This window comes from Xiphias gladius, chromosome 7 (assembly GCF_016859285.1).
Source record: "Xiphias gladius isolate SHS-SW01 ecotype Sanya breed wild chromosome 7, ASM1685928v1, whole genome shotgun sequence".
NCBI classification, from domain to species: domain Eukaryota; kingdom Metazoa; phylum Chordata; class Actinopteri; order Istiophoriformes; family Xiphiidae; genus Xiphias; species Xiphias gladius.
This window is the reverse complement of record NC_053406.1, coordinates 779,260-795,996: the sequence shown is the minus strand read 5'-3', so window position 1 is coordinate 795,996 and position 16,737 is coordinate 779,260. Positions and strand designations below refer to the sequence as shown.

General features: G+C 39.5%; 1 protein-coding gene across 1 annotated transcript; it reads left to right on the top strand.

Moving 5' to 3' along the window:
- Nucleotides 1-401: 401 nt before the first annotated feature.
- appbp2 (amyloid beta precursor protein (cytoplasmic tail) binding protein 2) lies at nucleotides 402-15,376 on the top strand. The gene is made up of 13 exons (XM_040131056.1): nucleotides 402-786; nucleotides 4,123-4,211; nucleotides 5,117-5,268; nucleotides 6,541-6,664; nucleotides 7,918-8,086; nucleotides 8,241-8,330; nucleotides 8,504-8,571; nucleotides 8,654-8,759; nucleotides 8,874-8,998; nucleotides 9,614-9,699; nucleotides 11,649-11,839; nucleotides 12,991-13,156; nucleotides 13,784-15,376. The coding sequence occupies exons 1-13, from the start codon at nucleotides 649-651 to the stop codon at nucleotides 14,044-14,046; spliced, it is 1,767 nt and encodes a 588-aa protein (XP_039986990.1). The 5' UTR covers nucleotides 402-648; the 3' UTR covers nucleotides 14,047-15,376.
- The last annotated feature ends 1,361 nt before the right edge of the window (nucleotides 15,377-16,737 follow it).

Genomic DNA, 16,737 nt, shown 5'->3' with positions numbered 1-16,737 from the left:
GGAATTTTAACGATCTTTAGACATGAACTCTGAATTTTAGGGAACCAGAGAACTGAGAGAAAATTGAACATACTTAAAAAAATTCATGTTAGACTACAAAGGAAAACCTATAATATTTTTATTATGTATGAATGCTTTGCTTCTCGTATGTATATGTATGTTTTATCTGTCAAATTAAACTTAACCAGAGTAGAATAAAAACTATAACAAAGTAGTATTATTTGTGTATGCGTTATGTATTTTATGTATTTACGTAAAATGTGATCATCCTCAATCCTACTAAAATATGACTTTTTCCTTTGAGTATGAAGGGTTTTTTGTTTGTTTGTTTTGTTTTTCTGTTTTTTTTGTTTTTACATCGTCTGCACAATTACGTCACTGCTTCAGCGCCAGCGAATGTCTGCGTCTGTCGGGACGGGGGCACGTAACTGTTGTAAGGTCGACGGATAATCTGAGATGAAGGAGAAAAATGGAAAATAAACGGCGGTTTTAGAATCGGCGATATTGCGACTGTTTGTATCCTCGTTGCAAAGCGAATGTTGTATCAGGACCCGCGGAGGAAGTGCTTCATTCGCAGTAAGGTAGCTAATGTAGGCAGAGTTGTGGAGGGCTGTAGCTGCTGGGGTTTTTTTTGGAGAGGCAAACAACATGGCTGCGGTGGAGCTCGAATGGATCCCAGAAACACTGTACAACACGGCTATCTCGGCTGTTGTGGACAACTACAGCCGATCGAGAAGGGACATACGGTCGCTCCCAGAAAATATACAGTTCGATGTCTATTATAAGGTAAGATATGGCAGATGGTCAAGACCAAGCGTAACATTATCGATATTCAGCTAACAGTTTACGATATCAGCTGATAACTGCACGAACTCGTCCAGTCTGGTGCATGTAAAATACACAAGGTCTCAAAAGACGAAAAACTGCTTTTTGCGGTCTAGCTAACGAACGCTAACCGTTAGAGGGCAGCACTACATTCTCCCTCCTTTCCACGTTCATTTACGAAGGTAAATGAGGGATTCATCCCTTCTTGTAAGTGATGGAACCCAATTTGAAACAAAGATCCAAAGTACTTGTATGTCATATGTCGTATGATTTCAGGCACAGCGAAAGCGCTGATGGTGATCTACTTTAAACCCATGATAATAGAATCTTTAAACTGCCTTTCAGGGTGAGAAAATGCCCGAATTCCCAGAAAAAAACAGGACATGAACTTTGTATCTTCAGTTCTAGGTATGGCTGTGGTCATTAGCGATCTATCCATAGCTCCCAAAAAGCCTTACAAAGAGCATAGGTTTTATTGATGAGAAAGACAAAATTACATTCCCAGCACTGGATGTCAGTGTGTGACATAAAACTCCTCCAACTAAATTCTAAATATGCCTTAAGTATGGTTCTGTCAGGATTCCCTGTCAGATGGATAGTGCTGACTACCCTTAATCACCTGCGCAGACATGTTATACTTAATACCAATTCCTGGTTTCCACATCCTTGAGGGTCAGTGTGACATAAATTTCATCATCTATCCAAGTCCGCAAGGGTCCAGGGGAACCCTTGTGCAGATGTTGACCCCTGTGCAGCCCAAAATTGGAGACCACACGGGCTGTCCACACTACAAGCACACCCACTGCACATGCACCAGAGAAGTAAACTGGACACTTCTGTCATGCACTGCATGTATGTACTGTATATTTCCCATCAATGGCTCTATTCCTGTTAAGTGGTTGCATATACTGTTTCTTTTTTTGTTCCTTTTTTATGTTTTCCAGCCAAATCCAACGATCAAATAAGCTCTCCTTGCTGTCAGGCTGTTGCCATCACGATTCTAGTGCGCGCGTGGTAAATGTGTCCACATACTGTGCATTCCTCGAGTATTCAGATCCATACACTTTTTTCACATTTTGTTATGTTGCAGCCTCACACACAGTGCATTGACACAAGTATCCAGAAACTTTACTCAGTACCCTTTACTGGCTGCCAAAGGTTGAAGCACCTTTGGCAGGGATTACTGCCTCAAGCTACCTTTTTCTTGCTCATCCACTCACACCATGATCCTATCTCTTGCTCTTTATATTCCTCTTTATCTTGTACTTTTTGTTTGTCTTTTTGAGACTAGCGGGGTAGTTGATCACACATGTGTAATGTAAACATCAGTAACACTCAGCAGAGTTATTATCTATGATAGGAACCGTTATTCGCCAAAACCAAGAATAGTCCCACATGTGTTCAACCCTGGTTAAGAGGAGGATAATGAAACGAGTTTCGATAATGTGTGCCGACTCATAGACATTGATGGTCAAAGTAAATTTGATTTGAATCAGCTGGCCTGAACAGAGTCCTTGCAAACAGCATGAAGAAAGGACTTCAGTTTTTTGGCCAGTATTGGCTTAACGAATGTTATTAATTAGGTAGGACTAAAACAAAACATAATAACAAACGACTTTCAAATTGGCCATCAGCTCTACATTAAATAAAACCGCTTTCCAAATGAGATTTTTGAGGCATTTATTTCTGTTTTCCTTTAAGTAAAGGATACAATTTCTGTATCAGTGCGATTACCAACAAAAAGTTATTTGGTGTGAAAATGTGCAGTGCCACAGTTGAGCTTCTGCAGGGGTCCCGGAGCCTTCAGTTGTTAAAGCACAATGCCAGGCTGCCTATTTGCTATGAAACCTTACTTGTGAACGATGACCTCTGAATTTCCTTTTCCAGCAGAACTCATTTTTGTAAGTTTTAATTACAGTCTGCTTGGATCATTAATTAGAAACAAAATTAAATGACAATTTTAAATGATACCAAAATTTGATCATATAATGTCAACATGTCTCTGCTAAAAGTTGACAGTTATTATTCAGTTCAAAAGGATTAGTAAGTTAAAAAACATCTACTGGACAATAGTGTCACGTGACACATGTCTAAGAGAAATTGGAAAAAAACTATTGACTAATTAGACTAGACTTAGCAACAAGCAAATAGCAGCTGGTACGCCCTCATGGTTATGCTCATGATTGGCAGATAAAATAAAGTGGTTGGTGACACCATGAGTTATGAAAGTAGTATGTGTCTTTCTGTAGCTCTCCCCAGGTCAGTAGTAGGTTAGCGCTGACAAGGACTGCAGTGCTTGAGGCTAAATTCTAAGATCAGCATGTTAACATGCTCACAATGCCAATTCCAACATGCTAATATTTACAGGTATAATGTTTGCAATGTTCGTCATCCTAGTTTTGCATGTTAACACGATAATTTATGCTAATCAGCACTTAACGCAAAGTACAGCTGAGACTGATTTAAATGTAATTATCTTTGCAGGTATTTGGTAATAACCCAAAGTATTGAACAGATTATTTTTTTGATAGTTAGGGTAATAAGCTACGTAAAAACCTGTTACCATGATGTGAACTTTAGTCTTCATATACTATACAATGACGACATACTGTAAAGTATCCTTAGACTCTTCTCTGAGTTGTCATTTTAGCACTTTTAAAATAAACTGTTCATTGTTGCTACCAACCCTCACAGGCAGTTGACCGCAACTCTGTTTGATGAATTAGCTGATTGTGAGTCAGTGTAACTTGAGTTTACAAGCCCTTGGTTCCAAAGTAATTTGGAACTGTAAACCTGCATAAACCAAATAAAAACATGTCACTAGTCAAATGTGGCTTGGATAAAAGGAAGAAATCTCTCAAAGAATCTCACTCTGACATTAAGGGAGACTTAACCCAATAACTGCAGTTGAGAGAGACGGCTGAGACTGGCATTGTCACCCATAGACCCCACCATAGAGAGGCATTGAATATAACAGCTTCCAGCTCAGCGCATTTCGATGACAGGCTAGACATCAGCAAATTTTTTTTTTTTTTTTTGCTTAAGCTCCTGAACAGCGGACAGCATGTTCAAAAGCATCACTTAAAAAACAACCATAATAGAAACTAGAATGAAAAATAGGACAGAAAGTCCACAACTGTTGTTACAGATGGGACATTCTGTACCCACCTAAACATAATTAATCAGATCAGTTAATACCTAGACTCAACATTGTGCCACCAATGGAAGAGTTGACATCTGTATTATTGTCAGTGAGTCTCATGCTCACCTTTCCCTCCAACTCTTTGTGTGTCTTAGCTTTACCAGCAGGGCCGTCTCTGCCAGCTCGGAGGAGAGTTCTGTGAGCTGGAGGTGTTTGCTAAAGTACTGCGGGCTTCAGACAAAAGGTAAAAACACAATGGGACTAAGCTGTACCTCTCATCATCCACAATGACCCATCAGCTGTCCCTTAAACAGATAGTTAACAAAGCAGATCATGCTATGTGTTGAAAACTGCATTATTTGAATAGTGGATATGGTTTGATATTGTTTATCTTATGTATGGACCTTACCAAAACTTTAGCACTGTTAACAGAAGTATCCAATGAAGCAATCCTGATAGTAATATATTCATCCCTTTCTTTTTGGCAAAATAAATACATAGGCATTCAAGTTCTTGGCCACATAGGCTTTCTAATTGCTCTTGATTCTGCTAAGTCTATTACTTATTTACTTTTTTGACCTACTCTGTATAAACTGTTTTTATCTAAGCTATCAAGTGCTCCTCTCCTGTAACTGATGTGCTTGGGTTGCTTTGTATTCCCCCTCCTCCTGCTCAGACGTGTTGATTTGCAGGGTGTCCAGTAATATTCTCCTCCTCAATTCAATCTGTTTAACAAATTCATTTGAAGTTCCAAATGAAAAAGGGACAAGGATTTTTGAAAGCAGACGAATGTAACCTTGATATGAAATTGCTTGGTAAACGTTAAAGCCCAGTCCAAAATGAGGGATCCTTAAGATTAAAGTACAATGTTGATGTTCATTCTATAATGTTATCTGTATGGTATATGTTGTTGCTTTCAACCTGCATTGACAGGCTTAATCTGAAGTCTATCATTGCAGGCTGAATATCAGTAGTCATCAGCATTGTAATTCATTGGTTTGCCAGATGTCCAGTCTGTCAAGACTACTGATAGCTGTCTTTTTATAACGGCGTAAATATAAAAAATGTATTGAACAATTTACACTGATTAGTACCTTATTGTTATCCCCTAGAATTACATGGTCCATTTCACTGTCCTCCTCACTGCAGACACCTCCTGCACCACTGTTTCCAGGCCCTTATGGACCATGGTGTGAAGGTTGCCTCAGTTCTGGCAAGCTCCTTCAGCCGCCGCTGCTCCTACATTGCAGAGTCTGACGCCCATGTCAAAGAGAAGGCCATCCAGTTTGGCTTTGTTCTGGGTAAATAATGGGGTAGGGGAGGGAAGGTTTCACATAGATAATTTGAGATAGCGATTGAGATACAGCTAAAGAGAAACAATGAGTGAATAAGTGGAGAGTATTCATTCCTCCCACTGATGTTATCATAGGGTTAACTGAAAAAGTAGCAGAAATCAGACAGAAACATTCACTGACACTGATTCGGCATAAGTCCATAGTAATTTTAATCATTTTACAATTCTGCCTCTAGAATTCAAAACACCACGATTGAGACAAATAATAATCTCTAATTGCACCACGTTCATTACTGCATTGGATGCACTATGGAGTAGAATAGACACTGTACTGTTGGTCCTTTAAAAAAATACTATGCAGTGTAGTCATTAATTATTAAAACAGTTTCATGAATATGAAACAGTAACTAAGGTTAAATTTGCTAATGTGACCTCATAGACGGCGGTGGTGTTATACATTACATGTCAAACAGCGAGTCCCTATGTGACATACAGCCATTACCTGGATGGCAATTAAGCACTAGCTCCCTAGCCACACCCACAAGCAGGAGCAGGTGTTCACGTAGGTATTTTAGGTAATTCTTTGAAATACTACCTCAAAATCTGTAATCACTTTCACCAGAAGTAATTGATAATATTAAGAGTATTTGCTTGCCCTGTGGTTTTATCCAAACAAGTTATTTTAGGCCAAGCCTTTTTCTTATTCTGTTTCCAAAGCCAGCACAGTCTGCACATGCTTTAATTGTAATGATATGGAATATGTTATCTGCCGAACGGTTCACATTTGAATACTGTACATCCTAAGACGATGCCAGATGGATTACCATTTTTAAGTTGATCAATTATTTTCCTTTTCCTCTTGGTTGGCTTGTTAAGCAATAACACGGCCGACTAGCAAGACATAGCAGTCACCATTTTTTGTAAAATAAGAGGACTCTCTTCAAAAGATGAGCCCATGTTACATCTTTGAGTACTGTATTATCATCTAAATGAAACACTTAATGTTATTCTTTGCTTTCACCATGCTTGCACTTCTAGCTTGTTCAGTGTTAGAACGCTAGAGAGGAATCTCTCTCCTTTTAACAAATACCTGTCAGATTAGACACGGTTATGTGTTTTCCCCCCACATAGCTTGCAATGTGATATTTGTATTGAATAGATAACTTGAATTGGATGTTTGTAAAGAAGCTCTTACTTTGACCAGTAACCACGTGTTGCTGAATCCACCTTCCCTCTGATTTGGAGACAGTTGCAGTAATCTGATGCTTCTCGATTCTAGGTGGATTCTTGTCTGATGCGGGTTGGTATGGAGATGCAGAAAAGGTGTTTCTGTCATGCCTGCAACTGTGTACACTCCACAGTGAAGTCCTCCATTGCTACCGGGCTGTGGAATGCTGTGTCAGGTCAGTCACAAAAAACTATGGACCTTCAGCATGTGGATATATTTACCAATAACTCCTTTTAAAGACCCTCTGTGTAGAATGTGTAAACTGGTTCACTCTCACAATCTCCTGAATCTCTTAGTTTTAGTTATACTAAAAGAGCCTTTTAATTTATTTTATTTTATTTATTTTGGACGAATAATTTTTGTCTGATTCGGTGGTACACCCTCGACCACTGTAACTGCAATTGCTACTCTGTGTCACTTCTGTTTGTTTTTTTTTTTTTCTGGCACAGAAAGGCAAGAAAGAAAACTATGGATTCCATAGTTGCGTTTGGAAGGATATTGGTCCTATGTCATTACACCTATTCGCTAATGCAGAAGTAATATCAAGAATGCAGTCACACAACTACACATAGAATGCATCTCACAACAGACAGTTCAGCTTCACTTGTGTCTAGAAATGACAACTATCAATGATAGATTAACAACTATATTTAAATTTGACATTTGCATTTCAATAGATTATCTCCTAATATTAGTAGGGTAAATCTAATAGTCTAGATGAACAGCTATTGTAAATCTGATCAGAGTCATAGTTGCATCAGATCAGAACCACTTTGATCTGGAGATGAAGTGAAAAAAGTAATGGCTGTTAAGGGTTCTTGATTTTTCATGATGCAATAAATGGAACAACTTTACCAGGTTAGCCTGACTTGCTTCGCTCATATTCAAAGCTGTGTCATCAAGCAACTTCTGTATGGGGGCATCTGTTCTAGTTCCTCTGTGTCTTCATCACCCTTTTTATTTCTCCATTCTTGTGGATCTCAGCAAATTTCACATTCTACATACAAGGGCTGTTATTGAGATCAATAAATAGTCACACTGCAGACATTTTTCCTAGTATTATACTATGTGAAAGAGCACTTTATAAGCAGTGGGCCACATCCACATCGACAGTCTGCAAATTCTGTTACTATTGATCGTAAGTACACTGATGAGTGAGAAAATGTTAGTAGAAGCTAAGATGAGAGCACCAAGCTTTGTTTACATTTAATCATTTTGTTGTTCTTGGGAATCCACGGTGACTGTGCTTGCTACCTTGGGTGTTAAGGCACTGTAAATATGACAGTAAGTTAACATGACAATAAATAATGACTAAATCAGAGAGGCTCCTCAAAAATTTCTTGTTCTGTTTCTATGTCTACATGCAGTAAATACGTTAGACAGACACACCTGAGATTGTTATTAAGTTTTACTGCCTTGTCTACACAGACTGCTTCATGTCCGGAATGGCAACTGTAAGTACCACCTGGGGGAGGAGACCTTCAAGCTTGCTCAGTCTTACATGGACAAACTAGCCAAACATGGCCATCAGGCCAACAAGGCAGCGCTATATGGCGAGCTTTGTGCCTTGCTCTTTGCCAAAAGCCACTATGATGAGGTATGTGTCTTTAACTAACAGTGACTGAAAAGTGTATGTTATTTATGTGTGATAGTACTTTTAATAATTTAGTGTGAATTTGTTTTACAGTATGGTGGTGGTTGTGGGAAATTTGTAAATGATCGTTTGATCTTAATTTTTCCTTGTCTCACAGGCATATAGGTGGTGTATAGAGGCTATGAAGGAAATTACTCCAGGGCTGCCAGTCAAAGTAGTGGTTGATGTCCTTCGGCAAGCCTCCAAGGTAGCATTCAGATTTGTTAAAAAATATTCTTAAGTCACTGTTGGGGTGCCGGTGTCTGTACAGAATTTGTCTACTATATTACAGATCAGCCTTTTGTTGTGCCCTGTAAGGAAATCCTTTTAGCTATAGTCAGACATGATTGTGTGAACTTTGACCTTGTCTCTCTGTTGCAGGCCTGCGTGGTGAAGAGAGAGTTTAGAAAAGCAGAGCAGCTGATCAAACATGCAGTGTTTCTAGCAAGGTAACATGCTGTGTCTTGTAAGTCTCAACATTAGTCTTGTTCCTGTGTTTGTCGTGGATTCTAAATCTGTTGTGTCTTACAGAGAACATTTTGGACACAAGCATCCCAAGTACTCAGACACGCTGCTAGATTATGGATTTTACTTATTAAATGTAGACAACATATGCCAATCAGTGGCTATTTACCAGGTAAGTAGACTCACTGGCAACATAACTGTAATGGATATTGTCATTTTCATGAAAAAACATATGAAGATTTATGTATATCTAACTGAAAGAGCCTTTTCTCTGTACAAATGCCAGACAGCACTGGACATCCGACAATCTGTGTTCGGGGGGAAGAATATCCATGTTGCCACAGCCCATGAAGACCTGGCCTACTCATCATATGTGCACCAATACAGCTCAGGGAAATTTGACAACGCTCTGTGAGTACAATGAATCCTACAAACGTAGTAAGATCCCTAGACCAGACTGCTAATTACATTAGACATGCGCTTCCTTCTAGATGAAACACATGATGATGACTCATACTGTGTTGGTCTGTTCTGTTACTCACTGTACTGGTATTAATGTTATGTGCCTGGACGTTTTAGGTGTGTGCCATTTCATATATTACAAAGGACTGATCGTTTTAGGCACAGAGATGGATTTAAAGAGTATTTATTAGGCTTTTCCTTATTTTCTGTCATATATAGAATTGAACTGTGAGTCATGCAAAGCTACTCTAGTTGAGTCCCAGAGTAAAAGAATGGAGCTGAAAATGAGCATTACAGGTCCCCTTTAAAGATGCCAAGGAGCCGAGTGGAAGATGAAGAAAAATCTAGTGATACTCTCTTCTGTATACAAAAGGCATCATTACAAATTGGGTAATGCCCTGACCTCTGAAACACTGATTCACTTTTGCAATGTATGAGCTTCAAAACAACTTACTTCATGGGAAACACTTCACTTTCTCGGAAGTGTTTATCCTGATAAGAATAGCTTTTAGCCAAGCTCGAGTTGCGTGCCATGTTTGGTCAGCTGCTGTGTTTGTCCCTCAGATTCCATGCAGAACGTGCAATAGACATCATAACTCACATTCTGCCTGAGGACCATTTACTGCTGGCCTCCTCCAAAAGAGTCAAAGGTAAGGCAAGTTTCTTGGAGATGCTGGGCTGCTGCCTACTGCGAGGAAGGCACAATGGGATCAGTATCAGACAGGCACTCTATCTTAGACAAGAAGACAAGAATGGTTCAACATCCCTAAAGCCCGGCTCAGACTGCAGGAGTTTTGGGCCAATTTAAACCTGATTCACTCCTCCCAACAATCAGAGGAGAAATCTGGTCTGGGACCTTGTTTGATACTGATGTTCTGCCCAGATTATTATAATGTGAGGGGTTTACAGATCCAGTCTTAATCCTCTCAAACTGCTTGCAGACTTATTGGGGCTGCCCTGAGTCCCATTACATATGTTTGATATTTAGGATGATTATGTCAGTCCCAGAGAAGCTGACAGTGTTGCCAAGCAAAGGTAAACATTCAAGCCCTTGAGGCTAACATTATCTAGCATTCTATTGTTGACAAATATTAAAACTGACAGTTAAAATCTCACCTCCAGTTCTCGCTGAAGAACAGACAACCCATGTTGACCGCATCTCCCCAAACATTTTCTCATCCAGACTCATTCAGCCGTCTTTTTTTTTTTTTTCTCACGGCAATGTATTGCTTACGTTACAGGAAGTTGTTGCACCACAGTCTCCATTTTTTAAAATCTGCTTCTTCATGAGATCACGTGAAGTGGTGCATTGCTCCCTGATATCTCCCTCAGGCACAATAATCTTAATAATATCCTGTAGTGTGGGATGCACCATAATCTTCAAATCTCGTAGTGTCTGCATGTTTGAGATTAGATCTTCTCTGAAGTTTCTCCTTATTTGCGTTATGCAACCCGATTTCAAAATCACTTAGGATTTTAAAACTCCTGTAGTCTGAGCCCAGCTTGAGGAAAATTTCATGATCCTTGTGCCTAATATATATGAAAAAAAAAAAAAAGATGAGGCTACTTAACCGTTTGCCCAATGTGCCCAAATCAAAAGAAACATTCACACAAATGACAAAGTTGTGTTTAGAAGGAGTGAGTTATTGCACTGAAAGATCAGGGTTAGAAGATGCATAGTCAACAATAAATATGATCTGAGGTGGCCATGAGCCAACCATTGAATAAGATTCATTGTTTACTATGCATGCAGTCCTAAAATAGATACTTGTTTTAATACTGATTGCTTTCAGGGGATAGTTACACTCCTTAAATTCACTTAACTCCACGCTTCACTTTACTAATGTTAAAAAAAAAACCAATAAAGCTCTCTTATTAATAAACACTGTCTTCTTGACTGCAGTGTGCATTAAGTAAATGTCTACCTTCAATTCAATTCAATTTCATTTATGTAGCGCCAAATCAAAGGTTATCTCAGGGCACTTTTTGTAGAGCAGGTCTAGACCGTACTCTTTATAGTTACATTTACATTCCCCCATGAGCAGAAAAAACTCCCTTTTAACAGGTCGAAACCTTGAACAGAAGCCAGCTCAGGGTGGTCGGCTGTCTGCCTCGACAGGCTGGGAGAAAAAGAGATTGATCAGTAGGTGTTGAGCAGGATCATGGGGGCAGTAGGTGGTCTGCAGTCTCAGATCCAGACTGTGCAGCACCAGGGGCAGAAATACCTGCAGAAAGCGACAGGAGGAGAGAGGAGAGAGACGAGAAAGAACAAAAGTACGGGAGAGAGAAGAAGCCAAGTTACTGACATGCATTGATTGATGTGTACAGATGGAGAGGAAGAGGAGGAGAGAGGAGCTCAGTGAATCATGGGAAGTCCCCCGGCAGTCTAGGCCTATAGTAGCATAGCTAGGGGGTGGTACAAGCCAAGCCTGAGCCAGCCCTAACTGTAAGCTTTTAAGAAGGTGAAGTGACGTCATGTTTATATTACAGAGTCTGGCTTCCTGGTGAATTTCGTATTTAGTACCAAAAACTGACATGGTGCGGTGACTCCTCAGTTAAATAAGGCTAATATGTGCACGTCACTCTTTGTTTCTGCTAGCCCTGATCCTTGAGGAAATTGCCATCGACTGCCACAATAAAGAGACAGAAGAGCGCCTGCTGCAGGAGGCTCATGACCTGCACCTCTCCTCACTTCAGCTGGCCAAGAAGGCCTTCGGAGAGTTCAACGTCCAGACAGCCAAACACTACGGCAACTTAGGACGACTCTACCAGTCCATGAGGAAGTTCAAGGTGGATGGAGATGAGTGTGTGTGTGTGTGTGTGCGTGCGTGCGTGCGTGCGTGCGCTGTATGTGTTGAAGATGTATCAGGATGGTTTGCTTATAATAGTTTTATCTTTGAACTTGACCCCACCAATAGATTTTTTTTTTCATGTTTCGACTAGATTAAGTGGAATCACCAAATATTATTCTGATTGCACTGCTATGACATGACCTGCAGTACAGTTGAAACACTTCAGATAACCTGTTATGTCAACCCCTACATTTTCAAACATCTAGCATTAAATTTAAGCATTACACTGCTTATTGTGATTGCATTTTAGTACATCGCAGGGTTATGTGACAGACGTCCTAGTTAGCTACAATATTCAGTAACTGTTATAGTGAGGCTGGATTTTGGTTGTTATAGAAGACATAAATAGCAAGAGATGTGTTTATTGCTACCAGAATCAGAAACTGTACACAAACAAGAATTGAAAATATTAGTTTTCTCAATTTGGAGAGCACAATGGGTGGAGATTTTATATTGCAAATAAATGTGAGTGTGGTGCATCTACATAGGTCTACATAGGTCTACATTTTGTTAGATTTGGTTCTCATGGGCCAACCAAATAAAAAGATGGCTGTATGGAATTTAAGGTTAAATGTGAGACTACCTGTGTAATCCTATTCTGATTTTGTCCTATAACAGCCATTTTGTTAAATGACTCCAGACAAGCATCTAATATCTCACAGTTAACGTGAAACTAAAACTTCACACCATCTTAAATCAGTCTTAGAGAGGAAGTGGGGTCCAAAATTCTGAGACCAGTTTGACAGCAGTCTCAGAATTTTGGACCCCACTGTATTAGTCTGTTGATCATTGAAAATGCATTGGGAAGTAATTTGTTAAAACATTGAAACCTTAACGGCATTATAACCAAGTTTCTCATAATCATTGTAAAGCTTTACATTAATTCTTCAGCCTAAAATTATATTATTATGTTGAAACATAGCTAGTGACTGTGGAAAGGGAACAGTTGTATTGCACATTGGAACAGCATAACAAACAAAATCAAAATATTTCCTTTTACTTTTACTGTGTTAATATTTTTGTTTTGAGATGTTATCCATATCTATATCTTTGTGTTTTGTGTTTATTTTTTCGTGACCATATAACCAGGAGGCAGAGGAGATGCACATCAAAGCCATCCAGATCAAGGAGCAGCTTCTGGGCCACGAGGACTACGAGGTGGCTCTGTCTGTGGGTCACCTGGCGTCCCTCTACAACTACGACATGAACCAATATGAGGATGCAGAGAGGCTCTACCTGCGCTCCATCGCTATAGGTCAGACACAGGGAGGGGATGGACGGAACACTCATGGGCGTCACATTTTATCGATGTATGGTCTTCAACAAAGAAACAAATGTTATTTTACTCACTTAATTGTAAATTTAGTGTTTTTTTTCCCAACGCCAGGACCCTGTACTGTATAAAAGATAATTTAGTTTTTCCAGTGAGTGCCAGTTACATGTCTTGATCCAGTCCTATAAAGCATTCCACGTATATCACCATGGTGATTTACACTGATTATAAATGAGCCTGCTTCTTGATACCACAAAGTATTGGTTAAGCCCAAAGTTAGCTGGCTAGACCTCCTGTCTAACTTTGTAACACAGGCCTGTGGTCACGCTTGTGTCTCATGGATTCCAGAAAACACAACAGTTGTTATTGTCTGCTCCCCAAAGGGCTGTTTCACAAATTAGCCCTTTTCTGAGCCAAAGCTGGCAGCTGAGTCAGACTGATTTGCTGTGCCTCTCTCTGGCGTCGACACTACTATATAATGCTTAATATCTGTTCAAGGCTTAATGGCCCACGGCGGACCAATAAGTTAGCCATTAGTAGCATAATTAGCTTAGAAGTCATTTGAAATGATTACATACATGGTATGTAATGTTTGCTTTGTCGTCACAGGTAAGAAGCTGTTTGGAGAGGGTTACAGTGGGCTGGAGTATGACTACAGAGGCCTGATCAAACTCTACAACTCAGTGGGGAATTACGAGAAGGTGTTTGAATACCACAACGTGCTGTCCAACTGGAACCGGCTGAGGGACCGGCAGTTCGCTGTGGCAGACGCCCTGGAGGACGTCAACACTACACCCCAGCAAACCCAGGAGGTGGTGCAAGCTTTCTTATTGGCTCAGAGCTTGGGCCCCACCTGCCCCTGTCTCGGCTGATTTTTATGAGGGTTGAGAGGAAAGAAAGACACGTGGGCTCTAGCCTGGTGAGGACACGAAATAAGCCCAAATGTGATGCTTCAGTTGCACACAAATAATTAGTAATACACAGTAAATTCAAGCATCATTGTGTTAGTTGGTTTTATAGTCAGCTGCAGCTGCCAGTGTGTACACACATACACACACACACACATTTAGTCATGGAATTAAAAAAGTAGAGAAGACACCGTTATCAAACCTCATTGAAACCCACACAAGCCACCAAGATGCAACTTCAGACTGGATGCAGCTTCACCCCACAGAGCAGACTCTTGCACTTCTCCAGGAGAAAGAGAACTTATGAATTAGGGGGAGAAATAAAAAAAAATAACCTCAAACATCCTGTAAGGATGGCAGATAACCTCTCCTCTAGTCTTGCTCGCCTTTTTCTTTTCAGTTGTGAATCGGAGGATGTTTTTGCTTTTGTATTTGAGCCAGTGTAGCTCTGAATGCCATGAGACTCATCACAGATCAAAATCATGTTCTTCATGACTTATTACAATATCTGGACCCCATATCTTTGAAAAATGTGTTTCAGCCCACATCCATCAGCGTTATCACTTGGCAGATCACAGATGGAAGATGTCAAATATTTTTGACACTTGTACAGTAAAATAATACAACAGATTTGACACTTAAGTTTCAGTTGAAGTATTCTTGTTTATTTTCTTTGCAAGGAAATTAAAGTGGACCCTAAGAAGACATCCTTTTTTTTTTTTTTTTTTTTTTTAAACTGTTTGGGGGAGAGAGATTAAACAGTGGAATGTGTTGAACCAGTGGGTATATTGTTACAAACATAACAGGCCTCACAGGTCTTGTTTTCAATTTATTTTATCTGTTTTTCCAGCTTTGTCCTGACATAGCATCATTAAAATGCCAATAACTTATATGCAGAACTGTATGTTTATGTGGGCCTTTGTTTTTTCTTTTCCTACTGAGTGAGCCCGCACTCAGTAGGAAAAGCTCAACACTATTACTTTAAAAACAAGGGGCATGAATAGGAGTGAAAAGAGGCCGATGCTACATGTACAGAGGCTATTAAGCCTCTCTTTATTTGTTAATCTTAAGGTGTGGCTTCATGTATGAGTGTGTACATGTGTGTCAGTATTCACAGATAGAACTCTGGGTGCCGAAGGGCTCCACTGATGACTACCAGCCTTACACCAGCTTGCAGTTATTTGTCTGTAGACGGACCCATACTCTAAGTGCTAAATAAACTAAACTATTATACCCTTAAGGGCACTACAGTGGGGACCAATATTGTATATTTGTGTGTGTGTGTGTGTGTGTGTGTGTGTGTGTGTGTGAGAGAATGTTGCCAGCCTGTCTACCTGTGCATGTGGCCTTTCCTCTCCACTCCATCCTGTCAGATACCCAATAAATGCAAAGTTCCAGAATTTTTTCTTTTTTTTTTTTACTTTATACATGTTTTTTTACTGGACCTTGTTTTTCTGACAGCCTCCGTCAGTTAGTCCGAGTGTATTTCTGACCAAAATCTCTTCTATTTCATGACAGAGCTGAACTTTCTTGCTTGCAAGGGTGCTGGTCTTCAAACATAATGGAGAGGAAAAGTAACCTTGAAAAACAACCAATGACATGCGATTTTAACATTTTAATGCTGTGATGCTCACTTTGTAATTATTCGTTGGTAAAAATGATCTAAGGCCAAATCTTTCCCAGCAGCCTGTTGCTTCATTGACTTTTCTGGTTGGCCGCAGCTGCTGGTCTACATGTACATTTAAAGGATCACTTCACTCAAATTACATATTAAAAAGAAAAAAAGAAAAACGTTCTCTCACTTACCTGTGGTGCAATTGTTCCCAAACATTTACCAGATTTTTAAGTCTGACCAATGTTGACATCTAAGAGTTTTAAAAAAAAAAGTATAGATGCTGATATTCAGTTTTTACATAAACTCATAAGCATAAATGCTCAATATTAACCAAATGTAAGGATCCGTTGCGTTTAGTTAATATAGTCTTTCAACCAAGATATGTACTTACACTAGACATTTAACAGTGTAAAAATATGCTCTCTAGTGGACAGACTATGTAATACCAACACTATGTCTAAAGTACCTCAAACATACCTTTCCTCTGATTTTTCATGTAATAAGCTAATATTAGCCAATATGCTCGCCTGGTTGATTTCTCAGTCTAGCTCTGCTTGTTATCCCTTAATACAAAGCAATGTCTGCTTTACTCTGTACTTGTTTTTGAGTGCACAGTTAGGTCCATAAGTATTTGGACAGTGACACAATTTTCATAATTTTGCCTCTGTACACCACCGCAATAGATTTGAAACGAAACCCTTAAGATGTGTTTGAAGTGTAGACTTTCAGCTTCAATTCAAGGGGTTTAACAAAAATATCGCATTAACCATTTAGGAATTACAGCCATTTTTATACAGAGTCCCTCATTTTCAGATGCTCAAAAGTAACTGTACAAACCAACATAATTATAAATATAGGGATTATTTTTAATACTTGGATCAAATCCTTTCCACTCAACGATTTGAATTGAAGTCTGCCCTCAGTTTTGTCTTCAGTAAGTTAAAAACATGCTCAGTAGGGTTGAGGTCAGGTGACTGACTTGGCCATTGAAGAATATTCCTTTTCTTTGCCTTCAGAAGTTCTTTGGTTGCTTTCGCAGT